Below are 15,760 nucleotides of genomic sequence, written 5' to 3' on the forward strand. Positions count from 1 at the left end.
TGGCCCAACTCGGGCGATGCTGCCGGGGAGTGGATGGTTCTGTACTGTAGCATTGCACTTCCGTTTTCCAGGGATTGGAGAGTGCGGCCTCTGATCCACCCAGCCAACACCCAAGCATCCAGGTTGCGACAGGTATTCTGGGGCCATCGAAACACCGACACGAAACGCGAGAGAGTGCTGGAAACAGCTCTAACCACCACGCCCACCGAGTGGATCCCCCAAATTCGGAAAGTGTGTATGATGTATGTACATAAACTGCATACATACAACATGTCGGAACCCGTGTCGATGGCTGGCCGATTGATTGAGAGGGCATTTGGCAGAAGTGAAGGGTAAAAGGGCCGAAAGGAGCCTGATCTTCCGTCTCGCTACAAGGGCAAACGTGCATGCCATTAGCCGTGTTGTGCTGTACGTTCGTTCCCCAGTCTCACTGGCTCGCCCGCATTGGACTCGACTCGTTCATCCCCATCACGGGTAAAAGCACCTAGGAATTGGCTGTCGCGACTATATACTGCTTCATACTGCTTGAGGCTATCTGGACCGACTTCTGCTTACTTGCTCCCCATTATTGGAAGCTCGTTCGGAGCAGCTCTGGCTTCCTCTCCTTCAGCTTCAGCAGCAATTCCCCAAACAAGCCGTTGGCCCACGAGAACCATTGGCGGGTATAGTCGTGCGCATCGAACGTGTTGATGGATTCATGGATCAGCCCCAGGCCGTCGGTAGACGACACTAGCGTGCGCAGGCCTTGCACAATCTCCTCGTCGTCGTCCGAACTGAGAAGTGTGACGATGACCGACATTGGCCACGCCTTGCCGGGTCCCTGGTGCGGTCCCCCAACGCTGTGACCACCGTTAGACGAGACACACAATCCTTTTTTCTTCTTCTTTCTTTCTTCAGGAGGTTACAAAAGGTATAGTGAAACTTACCCACTGATGACTGGCCCGTGCATGAAGTAAGGGTCCGACTTGCTCAGGGCAAACCGCCGGGTGTTTTGGTAGGTCGTGTCGCTCGCGTTGATATAATCAATAATGGGCGCGCTCAGCAGGCTCGGCACGTTGGCATCGTCCATCATGTTCACCGAGCCGAAGCCGTCCACCTCGAACGCGTAGACGTCTCCGAAGCCCTCGAGGCTGGTCTTGCCGTGCTTTTCGATCCCGGCACGCACGCTGGCCGCCAGGTCGTCCATCTGCTTGGACAGCGCGCCGTCCAGCTGGGCCATGATCTCTGCACAGCGTCCGAGGTAGCTCGAGAACATCATGTTCGCCGGGATGAACAGCTGGTAGATGGTCGAGTCGTCCGAGGGCCGGAACGCGCTGCGCACGAGGCCGGTCCCAGCCTGGACGGGCGAGCCGGCCCCATCGTTCATCAGCGTCTCGGAGGCGCGCGTTGTGGTGCGCTGGAACTTGTAGGGCGACGCGTTGACGCGCCCGTCGTCGGCATACGTCCCCACGCGGAGTCCCTCGGTGACGTTGACGAGGGTCCGTATGGCATTCACCCATTGGTACTTGCCGAAAAAGTCCAGGTCCTGCGTCTTCTCAAAGTAGTCGCTCGACAGCTGGAGGAACGCCGATAGGCTGTCCAGCTCGTATTTGCACTCGAAGACGGAAGCCGCATCGTATGGCGGCACCACTTGGTCCGTCCTCGCAGCGCCGTTGTCTTCAGGGGCTAGTCTGGATTCCACCGGGGCTTGAAAGGCATTGCAATACGGGCTTGTCAGGATGTATCGCGACTGCAGGTTGATGGCGCCTCGGTATAGAGAAGCCAGGGACGCCGTGGAGCCGTTGGCCTGGAGAAATGACTTGTAGCTGCGCAGTTGATTCGCGCTATCACGCAACCACATCGCAGTGATATCACCCGTCACGATAAATGTGAGCTGCCGGATTGTCAGTCAGGCAGCATTGTGGGTGGTTTCCGCCAATGGCACACTTTGTCATACCTCCTCGCTCGAGTTCCCGCGTGCGAACCCCTTCCAAGAAATGGTCGTATCAAGCGTGTTGGGGAAGGTGTTCTCGAAGAGTCGGAAGAGGTCCGGATCCGCGACTGTTGACCTCATATCTTCAATGGTCTGCTCGACCTCGGAAAGGTTATACGTCCGGCATCCCGGCGCCGGCCTCATGTATGATAGTGCATACTTGCCGGACGATGCCGGGCTATGCGTCTGGGTCGAGTAGTCCACATACGCCGGGCATTGCGCCAGCGCTCCGCATAGAAGCCCGGCAAAAAGAGCGAGCGACAGCGAAGACCGGAACATTGTGTCTGAAGATGGAGGCGAGTATGCGAGCTTGGTTTCTCCCGAGTCTGGAAAGAGTCGGATTTACATGTGCTATACTCGGTTCACGTTTGGTCGTCTGATCTACGGAATATATGTTTAATAAGTCGAGCGGGAGAGATGGCACGATGCGACAGGTTCTGTTATCTATCACATGAGGTCCGATCACGCCAAGATGCTCAAGCTGCAGAAGGGCGGAGTTGGCAGCGAATGATGTCCGATCAAGACAGTTAAGAGTGGCTTCTAAGACATCTGGGGCCCGCGTTGGTATACTAGTCAGGCACTGCATAGAACCCCGGCGGGACAAGGTGGGAGCCAGATTTTGCGGGGAAGGCCCGAATGTAGAAGCTCGATCATGGTCTTTTGGGTCACATTCTCGGCCCTCGTGGCCACCCGCCGTGCGGAACGCTGACTGGGCGGCGATAGGACCGCCGGCCTGTTGTTTTGTATTCATGCCTCCTCCTCATCCATGCAAGTTCAATATCGGGCTTCAGACTACGTAGGCAGGGAGGTTGGTTTCGGTCGGTCCTGATGACGCACTGGTGCCATGAAACCGCTTGTAAGTATGCCTTATGTGCCTTTACGCCAAGAAGGTGTATGGGCGACATTTGACACTTCAATCTTGGGCTAATCCCCTTGTCTGCAAAGAACAGGCTGGGGGAGTACATCTGATACAGACCTCTCCTATGGGTTCAAGCACAGGGTCCACTCAGGCCGCTGAGGACTTCGCAGCAGCCTCGCGAGTATAAAATGGTTGTGGCCGGGATTCTAGTTGGCAATCTACGGGAGCTAAGCTGGCCGGGAAGAATATCCCGACCTGCTCGTTTTTTTGCTTAGCACGCAAGCGGGTGCGATTGCTTTTTGCTTTTTCGACCCAGGTTACAATCCCGTTGAGTACGGCCTGGTTCGGACAAACTCGAGAACGAAATAAGATTCGGTTGGCTTGCTGGGTGAGTGTGTGACGTTTCTTTGACAGTTGTTACTGAGCCAATGGTCGGTGCCAGAGCTGGTGAAGCTGGTGAGGCAACAAGGGATGGCCGAGCCGTCCCACTGACGGTTCCACGAATCGTTGCGGGGTCCTAGTCCCCTGTAAGCCATTGATGCATGTTGCACGGCTCACTGTACGTCGTTAGGTACACGCCCATAAGTGATAGGTTAGAGGGTCAACCTGGGGAGAGGACAGATCTACCTATTGATCGAATGCAACGCCAGACAGAACGACGACAAGATGGCTAGACTGACTCGGATGCAAGACATCAATAAACGGGATCACCTTCTCATGTCAGTTAGGTGTTTTGTACGTGAATGCGAGATATGTCTCTCTCTGCATCTGGTATCTGGCACCGCATCAAACAAATTCGATAGACGTGCCCCGACTTGATAAAGGCATCGTCCCGCAAAGTAACCGTCCATCCCAACATCAATCAACTAACCTTACCTACATGTGCAATACACTGTTGGTTGGGCTAGTAGCAGGCTATTGGCTATTGGCTATTGGCTATTGGCTATTGGTTATTGTGCCTACCCGCCCACCTACCTGGGTACATGTTCTTTCTAATCCGATCTTTTGTTCAATTGTTCAATTGTTGCCTGCCCATCGACGGCTGGCTGGTAATGCATATACATACATACATCTTGAACGATGCATCAGTTGATGGATCCAGCGAAGGTAGCCAGCCAGCCTGGTAGCATAAAAAGCAAAAGGCGCAGTAGAGAGAAAGCCTCGGATGTCATCATCATCTCACGCAATCCCGACGGTCGTCCATTGTCCAAGTGATGACAAGCCAGATACCGTGCACTAATCGGTTATCTCTTATCACCCCAATGCCAGGCCTCGCCCTACTGGGTTGGGTTTAGTGGCAGCGGGAAAGTCAGGTAAACGGCCCACTACCGTCCCTGCGATGACGGAGTACCTGGTCGGGTATCACGAGACGACACACTGTGACTTGCTGAGTTGGGGAGACATTCTTCATGCGCCCGTCGCTCGTCCATCTCCAAGCCAACAATCCATCGCCTGTCTGTATTGCTATCCGTCGTCACCGACGCCTTCCATCTCCCCCAACACACCGGCTGTGCTGTGCTGTGCATTCGTCTTCCACCCGACGCCATCTTTGTCCGCTCTTAAACCCTGGCCACGTCTGCTTCCAACATGACCCCGTCTGCCTAGTTCGTTCCAGGACCCTCGCCGCCTGCAACCGCCCGCATCATCCAGTAGGTAGCTCGCAGCAGAGCCGCGTCCTTGGTGAACGTGAACACCACCACCACCACCACCACCCTCGAGTCTGCCTACCGCCTACCGCCTACCGACCACCTCCCTTTTTGGATGCTACCCCTCGCAACATGCATCTCTGCTGATTCGTTTTGGCAAACCCCTTCCATCCGCCCACCCTCTCTATACCTTAGGACTCGAGGTTACCACGAACAATGGATGCTACCGTCGCCGGGTACCGAATCAAGCCCGTCTTCGCCCACAACTAGATCTCCTTCCGACAGAGCACTCGGCCTGCCTTTAATAGATACGGCAAGATCGCTTTGTCTGTGTCCGAGTCAACTGCCTTCGGCGCACAGCACACGAACCCCCAAACCCCAGCAAACCTGCCATCGCCAGGCTTTCACGGAGGAACGGCGCTTCGGGTTGCCTCCGCCCAGTAGTTACCCAACATGCATCAAATACCACGACAATCGCCCCGGCCCGCCTCTCCGGCAACGTCTCCCTCCAAGCCTCCCGCGAGATCAAGCACCCCAAGAGATGGTCACGCACGAACGATATCCGGCGTATCGGACCAAACCTCCACACTCCCGCCGGGGAGCAGCGATGACAGAAGCCAAGATGCCGGTCCAAGTAAGGAGTCGATTAAAAAGCTAGATCAGATAGTTCAGGTGAGCAAGCCCATACCTGTATAGCCACAGTAGGCCTCGCTGACTGAGCCGTCCCAGAACTGCTTCATGAAGGCCGGCGCCCTCGTCTTGCAAAACCGGCTGAGGCTTACCCCAGTCACCTTGCAGACAGGCGAAAAGAGGATGAGTCGATGGGTGAGTCTTCTAGTGCTTCTTCCATTGCCAAGCTGAGACTGATTGCTGGCCCAAGTTCCAAACGGACACCGATGACTTTGAAGAATTCCGTGACGAGTTTCGAATATATAAGCAATGCAGTGGCTTCGATAATCGGCCACCGCCCCTGTTCATAGAGATCTACCTCGACACCTCGCGCTTAAAAAACGGACAGAGTTTGGTGATTGTAGATGAGGATGGCAAGCGCCACGATGTCGCCGAAGCTATGAACTCCTGGGACTCTGGCGGCAGTAACTCAGGGCGCCAAGACAAGCATACAAACACTCGTATCATTCTGGAAAGATGGCGTGCTGAGCTGAAAGGCTCAACTCCTAACCTGCCTGGCGACTTTGGCCCGCTGTTAGCCACTATCTACAAGAAGGCTATAGTATTATTCCGTTCCATCTTCACGACTGTGGGGGTCTACCCAGCCTCGAAGCTGGCCAGAGGCACGAAAATAAAGGGGTCGCACCCTGCTCTTCAGCTGAGAGCTCGAGTGTCAACTAATGAGACAACTTCATCAGGATTCGATCCCTTAAGATCTCCTCTTACCGAGCGGCCTAGTGGGGATATCACGACGGACTACATGTTTGGGGGTCTAGACTTGCCCGTGGGCCGCTTCTACGTTTCGGCATCATACAGGAACAACTGCAGCTTCCAGGTGGCGGAGACCGAATCCCTACTCAGCTCACGCATCTCCCTCGCCATCTCGGATGATCTGTTCAAGCCATCGTTCCCACACCGCGGGATCAGTCGCCGCGGCTACTCCGGAGAGATTGGCTCATTGCCATCTCACAGACATGCTTTGGATGTCACAGATAGTCAACAGAGATACGGAAGTCTCTCGACTTTTCATGGAGAAGGGCCCTCAGGCACCAGCCCGATATCAGCCCTTAGATCACTCAAGGCGCCTGGTTCGGACACGACATCCCCATCTGACTCTAGGCCGGCGAGTGTGGAGGTTCCCGCCCATTCACTTCCCATTCGACCGTCGATTGCGGGCTCCACTGCAGCGGCAAGAAGACCAAGTGTGTCTTTCCAGCCGTTTAAGCACGGCTCGTTGTCAGGCTCGCCGGTACCCCGACTACACGATCATGACACTTCAGCCTCGCCGCAGTCTATAGGTCGAGGGTCGTTTGCAGGTAACGCTCTACATCAGCCTAGAAATCGGTCATCCCTCACTGCTGGGATGCCTGCCTCCTGCGAGGGGGCCCCCACCCGCGACCGAGACGCCACCGGCTGCAAGCTCACCGCGCCCCTCGGCTGCCAACCGATTTAGTAGTAGCTTCAGTCACCGTCGCAACCGAGCCTCGTATGGCGGGGCAAGTCGGGCCGGCGATGACGACCAGATTAGTAGCGGGAAGCAATCTGCGTCTTCATCGTTAGCTCAACCAGGCTCCGGCCTATTGAACGAGGCCGGTGGCGGCGGTAGCTCGGGTTCGTTCCAGACAGATGACGACAACATCCAGGAGTTTTTGAAGATGATTGATAGCAAGAAGACGCTGCAAAGCTTTGAGCCTTCGAAGAAGGGTGAGACTTCGACCAAGAGGACCAACGCGCAGCTCTCGCGGTTCCATCTCATGCGCGAGTCAAATAACGCTTTGACCGAGTCTATGAACTCGTCGGTACAGCTCCAACGGTCTTCCAGCTCTTCTAGTAGACAACTTGCCAACGTCCCTGGCATGTCGGCTTCATCGTCTCCTGGAAAGCCACTTTCTCCCCACACGCCCCACACGCCAGCGGTTCCGTCACGCCTTAGCGAGGGCTTCAGTGCTGATCACGGCATACCTACCAGGGATACATCGAGGATTCCAGCGAGTGTCCCGAGCACGATAGAAGAGACCAGAGGAGCCATTGATATACCCTTGTCACCGCGGGCATATCCTCATGTCAGACGCTCCAGCTCGGTCGCACAACAGAATCGGGCCCTTGTCGACGAGGAGGAGGCCGAAGCCCATCGAAGCACCAGCTTGGGCGCGGTTGACGGGGAAGCACCGAGCATTAGTGCTTTACTCAGCCAACAGACAGCTACCAATGACGGGGCAGCTGAGTCCCCTATACTCGAGCTGCCCAGAGAGATCGCAACGGCAGAATCGTCGGACATGCTCCCGAGAGGGTCTTCTTCAGTCGAACGCGAGAGTAGGCCTCCAGCCGGGCTTTTGCCGGCTTGTCGAGCTCGCCGCAGCGAGGGCGGTTTAGTTTCGGGACTGGGCGAGGCCACAGCACGCCCCAGTCTGGGAACAGTAGCGTCACTGGGCCGAGCAACAGATATGGTCGAGGCTATGCACGTGGTGGAGCATCGGGCATAGGAGCAATAGGGGCTCATACGGAGGAAACAGAAGAAGAGCCACTGTTGTTCGACATGTCAGAACTGGGACAAAACATGAATAGGCGTAGCCTTGAAGAGGCTCGTGGTGGTGGCAGCCTGGGATCTAACGATCGAGGCGGGTACGAGTCGTCGCGCGGTCGACGTTGGTAGAGACGACGCGATAAGGTGTCTGGCGAAGCCTTTGTCTTGGAGGATAGCTGCCTCATATCATAGGATGAAAAGGACTGGACACGGCGGTGTTTGGACAATGTCTTGCAGGAGACGAAGACATCTGAGACGTGCCGCTGAGTTGAAGGTAGAATTATGGAGCTAGACACTTGTTGGCAACTTCGACTCGGGTCGAGGCCGGCCATTGTGTCAGAACAGTTGGCTTTTCTTTCTTTATTCCTCTTACATTGGCTTCATAATCGGGCCTGGACCTGCGTACAGTAGAGCCCTTGGAGGTGGCGAGACTGCATGCCGCTTCAGTGGCAGGGGATTTGGACAGCCATTGAAACCAGTCGCAGGCACCAGCTGTGCTTGAAGGGATGAACTCGGCTGTAAATACCACTTGACATAGCTTGGGGGCAGGATACGAGTTCTACGGGTAATATAGACATGTAGACTAATGGACGTGAGGAATAGTCCGCACATGAGAAACGAATAGAAAGCAAGATTCGATAACCGCGGTTATCATCCACCTCTGCCGAGACTGCCCAGTCAAGTTGGGATAGCACCGCTAAGGTAGGGCAGTATCTCCGGTAATGTTTACGCTCGGGGAGAGCATACGTCTCTCCTTGCGCGTTCGCATGCTTAGCTTGCTACGGGGTAGACGACGCCATTTTACATGTATGTACATAGGTATGTAAGAAATGGACCATTCAATGGGAGACTGGCCAACAAGCGGGGCTGGTCCCCGCCAGAGCATTCCTTCCACTGCTTCCACTTCCTGGGGGCAGGGGGTAGGGGGGTCAGGGTCCCAGGGGCCCAGCTGGGTAGCTAGCTCCAGTGGGAGGGAGGAACCACATGAACACTGAACACAGCCCACGAGCGCTGTGCCTTTAGCTAGCTTTAGGTGGTGGTACTTGCCGAGTTAGGCTACAGCCAGCTCGTCCACAGCCATCCTTAGGTTACTAGTAGGTATCTTAGTAAGTGCATCCCAACATTGATGTTATGTTATGTACTTACTTAGGTAGCCAATTTCCAAGGTTCATTTCGAGAACTCTCTTCTGCAACCGCACAACGTCAGCTCCAAACATCATATTCTTTCTCAAACTGCCGCGCCCGAAACCGATCAGAGGTCGCGACATCCCCTGGGTACTGCCCATCAACTTGTCTACAGAAACAATCAGACGCGGCTCTCTCATACCAGCCCATCCGGCCGGCAAACTGCCAACATGTTCCGAGCAGCAGCTCCATCGCCGTATGACGAGGCTATTGGTACGTCATCATCGCCCCCTCAGCCTGCCACCCTAACTACAGCCCATCCAGGGAGAACAAGTGGGCGACAGCACCATGCGCGACACTCCAGCTAATCACACTATCCTCAAATAGCAAAGGCGACCGACGAGAATCTCACTTCCGAAGACTGGGGCGCCATTATCGAAGTATGCGACAAGGTCTCTAGCGACCCCAACGGCCCCAAGGAAGCCGTCCAGAGCATCATAAAGCGTCTCGCCCACCGCAATGCCAATGTCCAGCTGTACACCTTGGAGTTGGGCAACGCCCTGTCCCAGAACTGCGGCAAGGAGATGCACCGCGAACTAGCATCGCGTGCCTTTACCGATGCCCTGTTGAAGCTTGCCAACGATCGCAACACACACCAGCAGGTCAAGGCCAAGATTCTCGAGAGGATGAAGGACTGGAGCGATATGTTCAGCAAGGACGCCGACCTGGGCATCATGTACGACGCCTATTTCCGCCTGAAGCAGAATAACCCCACACTGCAGCCGCCGTCGGCGCCCCAGAAGAACAGATTGACCGATGTGGATCGCCAGAAGGAGGAGGAGGAGTTGCAGATGGCTTTGCAGCTCTCCCTACAGGAAGAGGAGCGCAAGAAAAAGGTCCCCGAGAGCAGCTCTACCGGCCCCGGGCCCAGTTCTACCGGCGCCGCCACTCCAGGAGGTCCTTCTGGCGCCCCGCAAGACCAATCTCAAGCGGTACCGTCACATCCTACAGGGACCACTGCCGCCACTGTATCTCGTGTGAGAGCTCTGTACGACTTTGTACCAAGCGAACCAGGGGAGTTGGAGTTCAAGAAAGGCGACGTCATTGCGGTGCTCGAGTCCGTCTTCAAGGATTGGTGGCGTGGCTCGCTGAAGGGCAACACAGGCATTTTCCCCTTGAACTACGTGGAGAAGCTCACCGACCCAACTCCTGATGAGCTACACCGCGAGGCCCAAATGGAAGCCGAAGTCTTTGCCGAAATCAAGAATGTCGAGAAGCTGCTCACCCTGCTGAGCACTTCCAATACTGCGCCTCGCGAGGAGGACAACGAGGAGATTTCTGTAAGCTCATGCCTCGAGAGGAGTGTATAGCCAGAGCATGCCCGCTAACTGCCATTTAGAAACTTTACCATCAGACGCTTGCCATCCGGCCCAAGTTAATCAAATTGATTGAGAAGTATTCGCAGAAGAAGGACGACTTCACCCAACTGAATGAGAAATTTATCAAAGCACGGAGAGATTATGAAGCTCTATTGGAATCTTCCATGTCACACCCGCCTGGGCCTACTTATCATCAGTACGCACATCGCCCGTCCATTCCCGGCCCAGGGTATCCAGGTGGCGGTCCCGGTTATGCTGCCCAAGGGACACCGGCTCCGGCGCAACAAGATCCTCAGCGATATTACACGCCGGGCCCCCAAGGTGAATAAATAGAATAAAGCAAATTTCTCCTGCGCACATTGTTGACATGTTCCAGAACAGCCCCATTTCCAGGCTTCGTCGCCGGCCCCTAACTTCCAACGGCCCACGCCAGGTCCCGCCCCGTTCTATTTGCAAGGGGCCGAGGTCCCTTCGCAGGGCGGACCACCGCCCAGTCAGCAGCAGCAGCCACCGTACCCCCAGGGCGGCCCCCAAAGGGAATCAGCAGCAGTATCCGCCCAGAGACCAACAACCTTCGCGCATAGCTGCTGGCAAACAGCCAGCCAACATCACCACGTCGTCTCCTCCGCCCCAGCCTTATTCGGGATACTCTTCGCAGCCTCCGGCACAAGGCGGCCAACGCCCCCAAAGCACGTACGGCAATCCCCAAGAGCTTGCAACTTCCGTCTATGACTCCCCTGTCGCTCCCCATCGCCAGGGCTCGGGCGATCCCTACTCAGCCTCGGTCTATTCAACGGAAGACCCTTATGCCAGCAGTAGTCCAACTGCGCCATCGGCGCCCCCACCGCTGGCACCTGGTGGCCCGCCTCAAGGCGTACCTACGCCTCTGGCTGTTGGTGGGTTGCCTTCGGCTCCCTCGGCACCTTCTCAGCCGCAGTATTCCGCATACAACCCTCACCAACAGCAGCAGCCGGCCTTTGATGCCCCATCAGCCCCTTCTGCTCCGTCTGCCCCGACCAGTGCCCCTCCGCCCGTGCCAACGGGTGCTGCTCCTCCGATCCCCGCCCCCCTTGCCATTGGTCGGCCACCCAACTCTGATGCTCGGCAAGGTCTGCCTAGCCAAATGAGCCCCCTCCAGGGCAGGCGCAGTACAAGGCCTACGTCCCTCCCGGATCCAACAACGAGCCCAGTGCCCCGCAGGACTTCTACAGGCAGAGCGCTTACTAGGCGGTAATGCTGACGGAGAACGATCTCATCGCAGCAAGAACACTCCCTGAACGACGGTATATACCCCAGCAATGATAATTGAGCCTTTTTGCGTGGTGGCAATCGCTGTCAATACGATACCTGCAAGCGTTGATTCATTAGGCCGTGTGGATTTATAACAGTCATACTTATGTCACGACATTGTCTTGAAGTCGCCGGGTCCTGATCGCCAGTGAATCCTTGTTTTGACCAGTGATATATGCCAGGGGCTCTTTTGGTGTGACTTAGGTATTGTCCAAATATGCTCTGTCTGTAGCCGATGGCCAGTCACCCTGCCCTGTCGCCAGCTGTCTAGAGGTAAAAGAGCCGTTGAGATGCCAGAAGAGCGGTAGTTCCAGTCGTAGACAGAAGTGTCGTTGGACCTTTCGATAAGTGCCTGCTACTCATGGGCTGCCAGGCATGCCTCTACCTACCTAAGGTAGAAACTGGGTTGGCGCTTAACCCTTTCGGGAGCCTGGGGGTTGGCCAGGCAATGAGGTCATCTCAAAACAACTTAACCTTAGGTGTTTCTGGAACAGCCCACCACAGGACGACCCCTCTACTACAACAACCCAAACATCGATGCGTGGACGCGACACGAAATCACTCGATACCTAAGATTGATAGGTATCGCATCACACGTCGGTTTCGCTTTATGCAGGGCGTATGCTGGCAGCAGATTGCAGGTCAAAAGAATTGGTGGCCTACTTGGATACCTATTTATCGGTTCTTTTTTCGCCTGCTCACCCCGCTCCCACTTCCGCCCGCCATAAGTTGTTGTTTACCGCTGCTCTCGACCGGCCTCGACACCACAATCCTCGAACACCGACCTCGAGCCCCAAGACACATCAACTAATTCTCCCTCCACCCCAAGTGCCCCGGGCTCGTCAAGCTGGAGCAAGAGAAGAGCCCCAGCAAGGGCTTTAGGGAAAGCCTGAAGGAGGGGTTGAAAGAAACATTCAAGGAGGGGCTAAGAGAACTGTTACATCCACGATCGCCGGGCCCAAACCCGCAGCCATCCGGCAATATGGTCAAGGAACACGCTCCTCCCAATATTCCCCCACGCCCTTCGGGTAACCATGGCAAGGCGGGCGGTTCGTCGCGCCCCTCTAGCCAAGAGAACGACATAGCCAACATCGTCACCAAGACCAATGGCTTCGGACAACTCAATAGCACCACCAACCAGAGCACCGCCCCTGCAAGCTCGGGGGCAAAGCCGGCAGTCAAACCAAACGCCTACGGGAAGAGCATCGAAGACAAATACGCCAACCTGTTCATTCAACCGAAAAACCGACCAGAACATCACCGCCCGCACCGCATTAATGGCCCGTTGCAGGCTACCGCTAAGGACAGGAAGCAGGCTCCGCAGCCAATGTTTACTTCGATCCCCGGACCGGAAGGATCGGCTACGAACCCCATCTCGATCAACGACAGGGGCCCGATGTCGATATACAGTCAGCCTGGAATCTATTCTGAATATGTCGATCCAAAGAAGGCTGCCGCGGACCTGAAGGCACTGATAGAAGGATCGGTTGAGGATGACGAGGAAAAAGTCCCTGACGACGGCGTAGACCGATCCCAAGTGGATGGTCTCAAGGTCAGGCTGCTACCACATCAGGTTGAAGGCGTTGAGTGGATGAAAGGCCGTGAACTGGGCCCCGTGAAGAAAGGCAAAGTTCCCAAGGGCGGCATTCTGGCCGACGATATGGGCCTGGGAAAGACACTGCAGTCCATTTCGTTGATTCTGTCGAACCCGAAACCAGATGACTCTACCAAACTCGTTGGTGTTGATAAGACCACGCTTGTTGTGGCACCGCTTGCTCTGATCCGGCAATGGGAGGCCGAGTTGAAAGACAAGGTGACCGACTCTCACAAGCTGAAGGTTCTGGTGCACCATGGGCCTCAACGCACCAAGCGATTCGAGGATCTGCGCCGCTACGATGTTGTCATCACCACCTACCAGATTCTCGTGTCCGAACACGGGCACTCGAGCAATTCGCTAAAGGCTGGCTGTTTTGGCTTGCACTGGTACCGTGTCATCCTCGATGAAGCTCACACCATCAAAAACCGCAATGCAAAGTCCACCAAGGCCTGCTATGAGCTGCGCAGCGTATACAGATGGTGCCTCAGTGGAACTCCCATGCAGAATAATCTGGACGAGCTGCAGAGCTTGGTCAAGTTCCTTCGTATCAAGCCCTACGATGACCTTCGAGAGTGGAAAGAGCACATCGAGCAGCCCATGAAGAACGGCAAGGGAGAAGTGGCGATTCGTCGATTGCATAGTGTCCTCCGATGCTTCATGAAGCGCCGCACAAAGGATATTCTCAAGCTGCCTGGAGCACTCGATACCGGCGAGAAGAAGGAGGGAGACGATGGCACCGGTGAGAAATCCGCCACCTCGGGCTTCAAAATTACAGAGCGGAAAGTCACAAAGGTGGAGGCCAAATTCTCACCGGCGGAGAGGCGCTTCTACGAGCGACTCGAAGCGCGTACTGACAAGAGCCTTGAGAGCATGATGAAATCCCAGGGCAAGGTCAACTATGCAAATGCCTTGGTTCTACTCTTGCGATTACGCCAGGTCTGCAACCACCCTAAGCTGGTGGAGGGTAAGCTCGAGAAAGACAAAGATGCGTTGAATACCGACGCCAAGGTTAAGAAGGACGATGGAGATGTGGATGACCTAGCCGCTCTGCTTGGGGGTATGACCGTTGAGGCAAAATACTGCGATATTTGCGGCTGGGCTCTTGATAAGGACAACCGCGTCAGTGGCAAAGACCAGTGCAAATCATGTTTCGAGGACCTCGAATACTTCAACAAGCACGAAGAAGACGCTTCCATGGTAGGTCCACAGAAGAAAAAAAAGAAGTCCAAGTCCAAGGTGGAGGTCAAGACGGCCGGCAAAGAGAAAGAAAGTGTGAAGGCCGAGGCAGTGAAGAAACCCCAGCGCAAGCAACGAAACCGGCGCGCTATTGTCGACAGCGATGATGAAGAGGCCGATGGCGACTGGATAGTCTCTGGAGATGAGCAAGGCTCGTTGAGACTCGGCAAAGCTGGTGGCACAGATGACGAAAATGCGGAAGGCGAAGGAGAGACGATCAACTCCCAGGACTCGGACGATGAGTCGGAAGACGACGGCAGCCAGTTGAGCAGCTTCATCGTCAAAGACGACAGCCTGAAGCCAAGAAATTTGCAGCAAGACCTTGACGACTCGGATTCAGATGACAGTCTCCCGTCCCTCTCCGAGATCCATCAGTCTCGAGCTGGTGCCAAGAAGGCGAAAGCCGCGCTCTCACCAGGTACGGAGTCCGACGAGTCCCCAGACGAGGACGCAGACTCGGAGTCGGGGACGGATTCGGAAGACGGTGTTTCTGCATCCGACCTAGAATCGAATTCGGATGACGAACAGTCCTACAAAGTCTTCCGCAACAAGGAGAAGACACCAACGGTTCTCGCATCTGCCAAGATACGACAGCTCCTGTCCATCCTACACACTGAAATTGAGGACCACAAATTCATCGTCTTCAGCCAGTTCACCTCAATGCTGGACATCGTCGAGCGCTTCTTCCGCAAGGATGGCATTCGCTACGTCCGGTATGACGGCTCGATGAAGAACGACGCGCGTGAGGCGGCGCTTGATTCTCTCCGCAGCGATCCCAAGACCCGTGTTTTGTTATGTTCTTTACGCTGCGGTGCTCTTGGTCTGAACTTGACGGCCGCCTCGCGCGTAGTGATTCTCGAGCCGTTCTGGAACCCCTTCGTAGAGGAGCAGGCCATCGACCGTGTGCATCGTCTCACCCAAAAAGTCGATGTCGTGGTCTACAAAATCACCGTGGAGAACACGGTTGAGGAGCGTATTCTGGAGCTGCAGGACAAGAAGCGGCTTCTCGCCGAACAGGCCATCGAGGGCGGCATGCGCAAGGAGGCGCTCAAGCTGGGCGTCAAGGAGATGATGGAGCTGTTCCGTCCTGGTGGCGGCAGTGGCGGTGGCCGGGGACAGCGAGAGACCACGCCCTACAAGGACGCGGGTAGTCGTGTCTCGGACGATGCGAGTATCATCAGTAGCAGCCGCAGTGACCTCGTGACGAGGCAGAAGCCTAACAAGTCGAGAGCTCAGGAGAATGCAGTGTATGGTCGACGGTGGTAGAAACTGTATTGCCTACCTGGAGTCTTGGACGAGTTGAGGTATACACGGCGTTGGGGTGGTTGGGTATCAGGGATTGGTTGGTATTCGCTTGATGAAACAGTAGATGTTATGTTTGGAACGAATGTTATGAGAAGGATGGCATGCCCATCTTGGGCAACGGGCATAGCTGCACCATCGATGCTTGATTGGGCTATAGA

General features: G+C 55.5%; 4 protein-coding genes across 4 annotated transcripts; 3 read left to right on the forward strand and 1 right to left on the reverse strand.

Annotated features, from left to right (window-relative positions):
* Positions 1-565: 565 nt before the first annotated feature.
* On the reverse strand, positions 566-2,251 carry PG997_012704 (uncharacterized protein; the record flags this gene model as incomplete). The annotated part of the gene is made up of 3 exons (XM_066817018.1): positions 566-839; positions 927-1,873; positions 1,937-2,251. 3 exons carry the CDS (start codon positions 2,249-2,251, stop codon positions 566-568), a joined length of 1,536 nt encoding a protein of 511 aa, XP_066662710.1.
* Positions 2,252-4,930: 2,679 nt separating this feature from the next.
* Positions 4,931-7,799, forward strand: PG997_012705 (autophagy- protein 13; the record flags this gene model as incomplete). The annotated part of the gene is made up of 5 exons (XM_066817019.1): positions 4,931-5,149; positions 5,183-5,302; positions 5,358-6,395; positions 6,445-7,568; positions 7,589-7,799. The coding sequence occupies 5 exons, from the start codon at positions 4,931-4,933 to the stop codon at positions 7,797-7,799; spliced, it is 2,712 nt and encodes a 903-aa protein (XP_066662711.1).
* A 1,211-nt stretch (positions 7,800-9,010) lies between these two features.
* PG997_012706 (uncharacterized protein) lies at positions 9,011-11,408 on the forward strand (the record flags this gene model as incomplete). Its single annotated transcript, XM_066817020.1, has 5 exons — positions 9,011-9,068; positions 9,183-10,135; positions 10,195-10,495; positions 10,551-10,723; positions 10,773-11,408. The coding sequence occupies exons 1-5, from the start codon at positions 9,026-9,028 to the stop codon at positions 11,406-11,408; spliced, it is 2,106 nt and encodes a 701-aa protein (XP_066662712.1). The 5' UTR covers positions 9,011-9,025.
* Positions 11,409-12,446: 1,038 nt separating this feature from the next.
* PG997_012707 (SNF2 family N-terminal domain-containing protein) lies at positions 12,447-15,563 on the forward strand (the record flags this gene model as incomplete). The annotated part of the gene is made up of 1 exon (XM_066817021.1): positions 12,447-15,563. The coding sequence occupies one exon, from the start codon at positions 12,447-12,449 to the stop codon at positions 15,561-15,563; it is 3,117 nt and encodes a 1,038-aa protein (XP_066662713.1).
* Between the last annotated feature and the right edge of the window lie 197 nt (positions 15,564-15,760).

Source organism: Apiospora hydei (genome assembly GCF_038363865.1).
Source record: "Apiospora hydei strain CBS 114990 chromosome Unknown utg000009l_segment0_segment0, whole genome shotgun sequence".
NCBI classification, from domain to species: Eukaryota; Fungi; Ascomycota; class Sordariomycetes; order Amphisphaeriales; family Apiosporaceae; genus Apiospora; species Apiospora hydei.